The 12,186-nt window shown below is 38.0% G+C and overlaps 1 protein-coding gene across 1 annotated transcript in view; it reads left to right on the top strand.

Annotated features, from left to right (window-relative positions):
* LOC144438142 (uncharacterized) overlaps positions 1-12,186 on the top strand; it is a 53,117-nt gene that overhangs the window by 12,234 nt on the left and 28,697 nt on the right. Inside the window, exons 2-3 of the mRNA XM_078127172.1 lie at positions 2,547-3,719; positions 10,174-10,261. Coding sequence (XP_077983298.1) covers positions 2,547-3,719; positions 10,174-10,261 — 1,261 coding nt within the window. The remainder of the gene's footprint in view (positions 1-2,546; positions 3,720-10,173; positions 10,262-12,186) is intronic.

The following is a 12,186-nucleotide window of genomic DNA, read 5'->3' as shown; positions in this document are numbered from 1 at the left end:
ACGTAACTTACAATGTAAATAACGGTGCTGTTTATAGAAATTTCTCCTCAATTTTGACTATGAATATGATACAAGGAGATGACTGAGTGAACTCAATGCAGGAAATGGAAGGATCAGATTATCGCAACGTAACTTCAAAGTCCCGACTGCATATTTGGTTTTGTGGGTAAAGCATGTTGGCAAAAAGCGCCTCTTTGGCGTCCCGATTCGGACTCGTATACTACCAACTTGTGGGCATTTTTTACTGATTTTGAGCATAAATTTGGTGATAATTTTTTGTTGTTCTGTCAAATAATGATATATAATTACACAAACTGATTTTTCTGAAGGTATTGGTGCAACGACTTCAGGTATTTTTGTCCCTTTCATTGTAGGTGCGGGACCGACTAATTGCGTCGTAATCAGATTAGAGAGCCATTATTTTTTTCCGTTCAAATTTGATACGACTGAAAATAACATTTTCTGCCAAATTTTCACCGATTTTGACCATTTAACCAGTATACAGAATTTTGTAGAAACATAAATGTTGGTATTTTGAATTTTGTTTGTAATATAAATGTTTTGTTTATTTGTGACATGTCAATAAATAAACAACACAGGTTTTCTTACCAATATTTTCTTATTTTAACCCAAATTTCAGTTGTGAATGTGATATTTGAATGTGTTTATTTGTAAGTATGATATAGACAATTTATTTTCCAGTAAAATGATACCTAATTTTCAAAGATTGGGCAATTCTAAGTATTTTTGTATCAATTTGATTGCATACCACTCACTCTCACTTTAAGTTAGTGAGGGGGCTGGTGGAACACAAACAATCCCATGACGCCAATGGTGGTGAAAGAGTTAAAATTTTGGGTTGGTTTGTCTGATTTTAAAATTGAGTAGTGAAAATATTGGCGACAGTTCCCGGATCGGTAATAGTTTATCCTTCTAGCTGAACGTTTCGAAACCAGCTATAGGGGTCTCTTCATCAGTCGCAGTTGTTGTGATAAATTCACCTTCCCGTATTTGTTTGCCCAGAGTTTACTAGTGTTGTTCATCAAGTAGAGATGCCAGTATTTCAACATTCCTGGCATATAGTTCCTTTTCCACTAGATTTTTAAATTTGGAATGCTTTAATTTTAATAGTGTTGACTAAGTTGTCTTTTAAGTTTTTTGTTTCGCTTTTGTGGTATGAATGGTCTTTTTGGATATAATTGATTTCATATCTCATTGTCTGCTATTACATCCCAGTGTTTAGTTATCGTATCTCGTACATGAGATATGTTCATGAAAGGACTGTATACTGTATTGTCATTCTCAATGACTTGTTGAATCAAATATTTCAAGTGATTATGATATTTTAATAATGTCCTGGTGTTTACTATGCGAAGCATATGCATGTCACTTAATTTTTGCAACCTAGACCTGTATTGGCATTTACACTGCATACCAGGTGTACTGTCATCATTGGCATTTACACTGCATACCAGGTGTACTGTCATCATTGGCATTTACACTGTATACAAATGTACCAGGTGTACTGCCATCATTGTCATTTACACTGCATACCAGGTGTACTGCCATCATTGGCATTTACACTGCATACCAGGTGTACTGTCATCATTGGCATTTACACTGTATACAAATGTACCAGGTGTACTGCCATCATTGTCATTTACACTGCATACCAGGTGTACTGTCATCATTGGCATTTACACTGCATACCAGGTGTACTGTCATCATTGGCATTTACACTGTATACAAATGTACCAGGTGTACTGCCATCATTGTCATTTACACTGCATACCAGGTGTACTGTCATCATTGGCATTTACACTGCATACCAAGTGTACTGTCATCATTAGTCCCCGCCGGACGGATTGGGTTCCGTGCGTCCGTGCATCCGTCTGCAGCCGTTTCTTGGAGATGCCTATACCGAAACTTGGTACAGGGGCAACATACAATGGCATACATATGCACGTCAATTTGTTTCATGATACGATCCAATATGGCCGCCTAGCAGCCATTTTGTTTGCAAATTTTCCCTGTCAAAAGCCATAACTCAGACATGCTTGAACAGATCTCATTCAAAGTTGGTATTAGGACAATGTTCTATGACATACATGTGCATATCCATTTTCGTCGTGATACAATCCCCCATACCCGACCCATCCTTTATTGTTGTAGGCATGTTCCATGTCCAACAAGCAGACACAACATATCTAAGTCTGTTTGATTTAGGTTCACAAGTGTTGTTGCGTGATCAGAGTAGTGATAATTCCTTAAAACCCAATCATAGCGGGGACTATGTCATTCTCAATGACTTGTTGGCATTTACACTGCATACCAGGTGTACTGTCATCATTGGCATTTACACTGCATACCAGGTGTACTGTCATCATTGCCATTATTGGCCAGTGTGAAGGTCAGAAGGCTACGTTTGTATATTTGTAATCATTCTTTCACAAATTCACCATATTGATTGTAACAATTTAACATATACATTTCATATGATGGATAATAATTAATTTATTTATTTTTATTTGTTTGCTTGTTTACAGCTCTAATAAGTAATCACAAGAAAACACAGAATGCCACACCATCTCATCCAAGATCTCATTACCAAGACAGTGTTGCTAATAAATACAGCAAACCACATTATGAGAGGAGTAGAATGTCATGGACTAGAAAAAAGAATGGCCAAGTAAATACAGATCAAAGAGTGTCTTCCAAATATAGTTTGAAATCTACAAATACTTTGAATGGTGCTGTTAGCACAGACATGTTGTCTGTAGTTAAGTCTGAATCCAGTAAACCTCAGACTTCAAAGATGTCGCCACAATCTGCCTCACACACTGCCTCATCACAGTTACATGTAGGCCAATCCTGCAGTCTGGGCAGTGATTCTACTCATATCAAAGGTCAAAATAAGGAACAAGACAGAACAAGTAAAAACATCAATCAGAATAAACAAAAGACACTGGAAGGGTTCCAAATAATCGTGCCTGTTACTTCTGCCATGCCTTTACCTATAAAGCCTACTGGGACAGATAGTCATTCTACAACAACAAGTAGTAGTTTATATTCTACAAGTATGAGGACTAGTAAGTATACATGGATGTCTTCTCATGGTAAAAGTACTGTTTCTAAGCCCACACTCTCCAAGATAACTCAGCCAGACTTGTGCAATAAAGATAATTTACCAAGCACGTCATCTGATAAAATTACATCACCACAGTCAGGTCAAGTTGTCAGGTCAAGGTATAAACTAAAAAGAGTGTCTTCAACCACTGGATCACCTACAGCTGTGTTGACCAAGAACTTTGCAGGGAAGCAGTCCGATTTGTGTAACCTTAAACAGACTCCTTCACAGAGTGGTACATCCAAAGCTGCTCTGAAAACAAGGTATAAATATGTGAGACAGAACTCTAAAGGAAAAACTACCCCCAAAAATCAAGCAAATTTAAAGTCAGCAAGGACTAAATTTATTGCAGCTGATTATTCTCCAGCTATTGTTACACGTTATAAGTATACAAGAAAAGCAGTTGCCAATAAGTATACAAAAAAACCTACCAAGTTTAACTTGAAAACCATCCCTACTAAGTCACAACTGAAGTTAAACAGATTTTCAACTAGTCAGCAACCAAAGAAGAATCATTATAAACTTGTCAGAAAACCAAAAATGGTTGCAACTCCAAGGCATGGTTGGATATCAAGATTTTCTTTGAAAAAAGGTAGGTACCAAGCTACATGATTTTCTTTGAAAAAAGGTAGGTACCAAGCTACATCATGTATGTTAAACATTTGTGGTACTGGTAAAATATGGACTTGTATAGGTTTTTTGTGGTGCCATAGGTAATCCCCTGGTATATTCTATTTAATACAGGGTTTACCTGATGGAGAGCAACAGCTCTACAATCTAAGTAAAGGTTATGGTAGTAATATAACTGTCTCAATCAGTGTGAGGGCAGCAGATAAATCCTGAACTATTTTTAGCCTAGGTGCAAACAACACTCTTAGGTCTATACTTCTCGTCTTATGTTCTGAGTTGATGTTTATATGAATGGCAACAAGTGTTGAATTTTGTTATGTTCATCCAGTGAGATTGCCATGTGAGAGATATCTTGCAAATGTCAAAACCACAAATTTATGGTAAGTTTCCATGGGTACAAATGTGTGTCTTCTGAAGATAACAATAGTCTAGAAGAATGGCATCAATTAAAAGTTATTTCAAATAAGTCTTTGTATCATCAATGTTCAGATTTTGCACAAAGTTTCTTTTAAGCTGTTGTTGGTACATTGCTTCCAAGACAGAACAAAGAAGATCAAGGTGACGTGTTTGGTTAAAACAGACCTAATATGTAATAAATTATGAAATCAAGACATCATTGTCAAGCAAACACAGAGTTCATGTTGTGCTACATGTACATGTGCTGTAATAGATAGTCAACGAGTTTGGGAGGGTTATGCCAACCCCCGAGTTTTTGGCACATAACCCTACTAAATGAGTTGTCTATCGTACTTATACTACGGCGTGATTGGCTCAAATGGATCTTTTTCAAAATTTTGTGTAATTTGTTGCATGGAAATGGAGTGCTGAGTGTAATATAGGTCACATCCCTAAGAAAGAGTGGGTTATGGCTCCATATAACCAACCGAAATCAAGGCCTCTGATTGGCCAAGTCGGTCTAGCCATAGTATAAATACATTTGTACACTGGCGTGGGCGTTACTTGTCAAGCGACAGTGACTAATTGGGCGATCAGCCAATCAGGTGTCTGCAAACTTCCCACTTCAAAATCCAGGGAGCTGAGAATATGAGAAATACCATCCGGGTAATGAAAAGTCCATACCCGGAGTATATTAGACAGACATGGTAATGAAAAGTCAACATCCGGAGTATATTAGACAGACATTGACTGTGTGCGCAATAGGAAGATGTTTGTAATTAAAAGGATCAAGTTTGTTATCAACCAGAAAGAGCTGTCAAAATGAATGATTGATGATGGCGAAAGCCCAACCAAATAAACGTCAGTGTGTGTGAACCTTTCAGTAGCTAAGCATGTCTTGTCGAATGTGACGTTTCGCTCAGTTTACATTTAATAACATGGAGAGTCCACAGGACTAGAGTATCCAACTTCATTGATGTATGTCTTCTAACTCCAAGGTAAAAATATCCTCTGAGAAAATGCACAGTACAGCAGACGAAGTCCGGGACGGGGACTTATGGATTGGGTTCCGTGTGTCCGTCGGTCCTTCCGTCCGTCTGCAGCCGATTTTTTTCAAACTTGGTACAGGGGCAACATACAATGGCATACATATGCACATCAATTTGTTTCATGATACGATCCAATATGGCTGACTAGCAGCCATTTTGTTTGCAAATTTTCCCTGTCTAAAGCCATAACTCAGACATGCTTGAACAGATCTCATTCAAAGTTGGTATTAGGACAGTGTTCTATGACATACATGTGCATATTCATTGTTGTCATGATACGATCCAATAAGGCCGCCTAGCAGCCATTTTGTTTGTGAATTTTCCATGTCCAAAGCCATAACTCAGACATGCTTGAACAGATCTAATTCAAAGTTGGTATTTGGACAGTGTTCTATAACATACATGTGCATATCCATTTTCATTGTGATACGATCCAATATGGCTGCCTGGCAGCCATTTTGTTTGTGAATTTTCCATGTCCAAAGCCGTAACTCAGACATGCTTGAACAGATCTCATTCAAAGTTAGTATTAGGACAGTGTTCTATGACATACATGTGCATATTCATTGTTGTTGTGATACGATCCAATATGGCCACCTGGCACCTATGCCGAATAACAACGATGAAGGTGTCACGGGTACACTTGATTCCGTTATGCGATCTCCACATCCAACTCCGATGACGACAGGTGTCAGTTTGGTGTGGCAGCTGAATCGCTACCGTTCGTCGAAACCATCACTCCCCAGTTACATAAACAGATAATCGAAGGTAAGGATGTCAACCTTGCTGCCCTACTCATTCCTTATTATAATCTTAACAACAAGACGTATAAGATGGATGGCAGACTAAACAAAGACCTCTTTATTCAAGCCTTCAGCATCTATAAAGACCAATATTCTCTACATTATGTCACCATAGATACTGCAATCAAACATATCACGAAATTAGGACGGGGCAGCTGGCTATGCAAGGTAGATATTTCAGATGCTTTCAAATTACTGCCTTTACACCCAAAAATGTGGCCTTATCATGGTATAAAGTGGCACAACAAAATAATACTATTTCTTCACAAGACTAGTCTTTGGTAGCCGGTCTAGCCCAAAGATTTTTGATACCCTTGCTACAGCTCTATGTTGGATTGCTTCAAATGTATACGAAATACGTGACATTCTTCATTTACTAGACGACTTCCTGACAATTGATCCACCACACTCTGACGTAGACAAAACTATGGCGCTGCTGTCATTAATGTTCAATACTCTCCGTATCCCTACAGCACCACACAAAACAGTAGGCCCTTCTACATGCCTTGAATACCTGGGAATTATACTAGATTCTGACAAAATGGAAGTGAGACTGCCGAAAGAAAAAGTGCATCGAATCTGTGAAATTCTCAGATCATTTCTCAACAGAAAATCATGCACAAAACGAGAACTGCTGAGCTTGTTAGGCCACCTCAATTTCGCCAGTCGCATCGTACGCCCAGGACGGACTTTCGTGTCGTATCTTATTTCCCTATCTACTACAGTTAAAGAACTTCACCATCACGTACGCTTAAGTCAGGAGTGCAGACTTGATATACAAATGTGGTTGAAATTCCTTTCACAGTGGAACTGCATCTCCTTTTTCTTAGATGACAATCATTCAATTGCAGCGGATATGCATCTCTACACAGATGCGACCGATAAAGCCTTTGGGGGTTACTACGACAATAAGTGGTTCCAAGGTAGTTTTCCCGACAACCTTATTTCAGATGGTGATAAGTTATCGATGGCTTTTCGGGAACTCTATCCCATTGTGATGGCAATTGTTCTATGGGGTCACACATGGACAAGCCGACGGATTTTATTCTATTGCGACAATATGAGTGCTGTCGATATCATCAACAAAGGACGATCCAAAGTGAAGATAATGATGAAACTTATGCGCAAATTAACCTGGTGCACAGCACTCCATGGCTTTACAGTACAAGCACAGCATATCCCCGGCATACATAATGACATTGCTGATGCATTATCTCGTTTTCAGATGTAGAAGTTCCGCAGATTGCTGCCTACAGCAGACATGCTACCCCACCAAATCCTGCCACCAGAGGACCTATTCAAGATATAGACCTGCAGGTAAACAAATTGTGGACCAGACAGCCAAAGCATATCAGACTGCATTGACACGATTAATCCAATTCAGCACTATGTGTGGTGTCATCACTCGACCAGGCACACTTCCGCCCCTATCGGAAGGAAATACTAACCCCTTTGCCAATTCAGAGAGGTTGGAGTACGTATTGAAGGGGATAAAACGAAGTCAGGCAATTACAGGAACAAACACTGAAAAACGTTTTCCAATCACATACAATATCTTATGTAGTATCACTTCTGCGCTACAAAACAAAGTCTTCTCTTTCAACGTTGATCTGCTTCTGCTATGTGCATGCCAGATGGCCTTCTTCGGTTTCCTACGCTGTGGAGAATTTACAGTCAGGAACACGGTAGATACATCATCTGTAATACGACTGTGCGACATTGTGTGGTCGCAGGATAATTCCCATTATACAGTCATATTGCGGAGATCAAAAACTGACCCATTTGGCAATGGGACACCGATCCATATTTTCAACATTCCAGCGCTAAACACACTGGGCTATATGAAACTACTTCTTCGCCACCGTCAAGGTGCAACGAACTTATCACCTCTATTCTTTGATCAAGATAAGGGAATTCTCACTCGAGGACAATTCATTGGCTACTTACGCCACATACTAAGTACAATCGGACTGGACGTGTCCAAATTCTGTGGACACTCATTTCGTATTGGAGCAGCTACATCAGCTGCGGCAATCGGAATCGAAGATCACATGATACAGAATCTTGGCAGGTGGTCATCAAACTGCTATACTAGATATATATGGATTGCTAAGACATTCAGCAAGCACAAGTCAGCATGACACACACATAGTGTATTCTATATGCATCTGGAGGCTTCCATTCTACTTTCATTTGGTCTCCACTAACTTTAACTGTCTTGGGGGCATTCGTTACATTCACTGCTCAGCATTCATTCCACTACTTTTGGGCCTTTTCCCCTTGTTCAATTACCCCAATACAGTTTACAGTCAGCTGAAAACTAATCAATCAGCTCATTTCGAATACAAATTCATTGACCTAGCTATGTCTGCCGGGTTCTCCCCAGGTAGCTAGGATAAGACACCTGCCGGGTCCTCCCCGGGTGCTCTTCTTGGCGTATTGTAAATTCTCCTCAGTACAAATTCAACCTAGCTATGTCTGCCGGGTCCTCCCCAGGTAGCTAGTATACAGATGCCTGCCAGGTCCTCCCCAGGTGCTCTTCTCGGCTTACTGCAAATTACTCCTGTACAATTCACCACCTAGCTATGTCTGCTGGGTCCTCCCCAGGTAGCTATGGTTACGACACCTGCCGGGTCCTCCCCGGGTGATCTTTTTGGTTTACTTATGTTTTATATTCAGGAGCACACATAGGACCTATCTGCTGGGACCTCCCCAGGTAGCCTATACTCCTTACACCTGCTGGTGATCTTCCCAGCTGCAAGTGGTGCTGAGTAGCCCTCAAGATAGCCAAAGTTTGTGTATGTATTTCGTTATTGATTTAACAAGTTAGTTTGTTACTAGGACATTAAAGCTCAAGTTTTTTCTAGACATACTTGCCAGTCTCACTACTTCATTCTACATTCACACAAGGACAGTAACAGGTACCCAATATGTGGGTATAAATTATTGTTGAATCATATTATCTTGGGTATATTATTGTTGAATCATATCATCTTGGGTATATTATTATTGAATCATATTATCTTGGGTATATTATTATTGAATCATATTATCTTGGGTATATTATTATTGAATCATATCATCTTTGGTATATTATTATTGAATCATATTATCTTGGGTATATTATTGTTGAATCATATCATCTTGGGTATATTATTATTGAATCATCATCTTGGGTATATTATTATTGAATCATATCATCTTGGGTATATTATTATTGAATCATATCATTATCATCTTGGGTATATTATTGTTGAATCATATCATCTTGGGTATATTATTATTGAATCATATCATCTTGGGTATATTATTATTGAATCATATCATCTTGGGTATATTATTATTGAATCATATCATCTTGGGTATATTATTATTGAATCATATTATCGTGGGTATATTATTGTTGAATCATATCATCTTGGGTATATTATTGTTGGATCATATCATCTTGGGTATATTATTATTGAATCATATATTGGGTATATTATTGTTGAATCATATCTTGGGTATATTATTATTGAATCATATTATCTTGGGTATATTATTGTTGAATCATATCATCTTGGGTATATTATTATTGAATCATATTATCTTGGGTATATTATTATTGAATCATATCATCTTGGGTATATTATTATTGAATCATATCATCTTGGGTATATTATTATTGAATCATATTATCTTGGGTATATTATTGTTGAATCATGTCATCTTGGGTATATTATTATTGAATTATATTATCTTGGGTATATTATTGTTGAATGATATCATCTTGGGTATATTATTATTGAATCATATTATCTTGTGTATATTATTATTGAATCATATCATCTTGGGTATATTATTATTGAATCATATCATCTTGGGTATATTATTGTTGAATCATATTATCTTGGGTATATTATTGTTGAAGCATATCATCTTGGGTATATTATTAATATTATTGAATCATATCATCTTGGGTATATTATTATTGAATCATATCATCTTGGGTATATTATTGTTGAATCATATCATCTTGGGTATATTATTATTGAATCATATCATCTTGGGTATATTATTATTGAATCATATCATCTTGGGTATACATATATTATTGTTGAATCACCGAGTAGGTTGTAACACATGTCAAACATTGAACCTAGACTTTGATGTCATCACATTACAGGAGATAGAATGAAAGTCCATAACAGTGCCAGGGTAATCAACTCAAGTCCATTTAAACTGGTCAAAATGCCATTACGGACAAAGTCAAGGTGAGTACATGTACAAAACATGTCTGTTTTAACATTATTCTAACTAAATTTCACATGTTCCTGGAAAATTTAATTATTATGTAATCGTAATTTATATGCATGTACATCAGCAATGTACATCAGCAATGTACAATACTTATGATTTGTATAGTAAATATCCCCCTTTATGTATGGATGAAATATGTTCCTCTATTTCCCTGTAGTGAAATTGTAACATCTCCTCTATTCCCCTGTAGTGAAATTGTAACATTCCCTCTATTCCCCTGCAGTGAAATTGTAACATTCCCTCTATTCCCCTGTAGTGAAATTGTAACATTCCCTCTATTCCCCTGTAGTGAAATTGTAACATTCCCTCTATTCCCCTGTAGTGAAATTGTAACATCTCCTCTATTCCCTGTAGTGAAATTGTAACATTCCCTCTATTCCCCTGTAGTGAAATTGTAACATTCCCTCTATTCCCTGTAGTGAAATTGTAACATCCCCTCTATTCCCCTGTAGTGAAATTGTAACATCCCCTCTATCCCCTGTAGTGAAATTGTAACATTCCCTCTATTCCCCTGTAGTGAAATTGTAACATTCCCTCTATTCCCCTGTAGTGAAATTGTAACATTCCCTCTATTCCCTGTAGTGAAATTGTAACATCCCCTCTATTCCCCTGTAGTGAAATTGTAACATCCCCTCTATTCCCTGTAGTGAAATTGTAACATCCCCTCTATTCCCCTGTAGTGAAATTGTAACATCCCCTCTATCCCCTGTAGTGAAATTGTAACATCCCCTCTATCCCCTGTAGTGAAATTGTAACATTCCCTTCTATCCCCTGTAGTGAAATTGTAACATCTCCTCTATTCCCCTGTAGTGAAATTGTACCATCTCCTCTATTCCCCTGTAGTGAAATTGTAACAATCCCTCTATTCCCTGTAGTGAAATTGTAACATCTCCTCTATCCCCTGTAGTGAAATTGTAACATTCCCTCTATTCCCCTGTAGTGAAATTGTAACATCTCCTCTATTCCCCTGCAGTGAAATTGTAACATTCCCTCTATTCCCTGTAGTGAAATTGTAACATCTCCTCTATTCCCATGTAGTGAAATTGTAACATTCCCTCTATTCCCTGTAGTGAAATTGTAACATCTCCTCTATTCCCCTGTAGTGAAATTGTAACATCTCCTCTATTCCCCTGTAGTGAAATTGTAACATTCCCTCTATTCCCTGTAGTGAAATTGTAACATCTCCTCTATTCCCCTGTAGTGAAATTGTAACATCTCTATTCCCCTGCAGTGAAATTGTAACATCTCCTCTATCCCCTGTAGTGAAATTGTAACATTCCCTCTATTCCATGTAGTGAAATTGTAACATCTCCTCTATTCCCCTGTAGTGAAATTGTAACATTCCCTCTATTCCCTGTAGTGAAATTGTAACATCTCCTCTATTCCCCTGTAGTGAAATTGTAACATCTCCTCTATTCCCCTGTAGTGAAATTGTAACATTCCCTCTATTCCCTGTAGTGAAATTGTAACATTCCCTCTATTCCCCTGTAGTGAAATTGTAACATCCCCTCTATCCCCTGTAGTGAAATTGTAACATCTCCTCTATTCCCCTGTAGTGAAATTGTAACATTCCCTCTATTCCCCTGTAGTGAAATTGTAACATCTCCTCTATTCCCCTGTAGTGAAATTGTAACATTCCCTCTATTCCCTGTAGTGAAATTGTAACATCTCCTCTATTCCCCTGTAGTGAAATTGTAACATTCCCTCTATTCCCTGTAGTGAAATTGTAACATTCCCTCTATTCCCCTGTAGTGAAATTGTAACATCCCCTCTATCCCCTGTAGTGAAATTGTAACATCTCTATCCCCTGTAGTGAAATTGTAACATTCCCTCTATTCCCCTGTAGTGAAATTGTAACATCTCCTCTATTCCCCTGTAG

This window comes from Glandiceps talaboti, chromosome 7 (genome assembly GCF_964340395.1).
Source record: "Glandiceps talaboti chromosome 7, keGlaTala1.1, whole genome shotgun sequence".
Lineage (NCBI taxonomy): Eukaryota > Metazoa > Hemichordata > Enteropneusta > Spengelidae > Glandiceps > Glandiceps talaboti.
The sequence above is the reverse complement of the archived record's forward strand: the minus strand, read 5'-3'. Positions and strand labels throughout refer to the sequence as shown.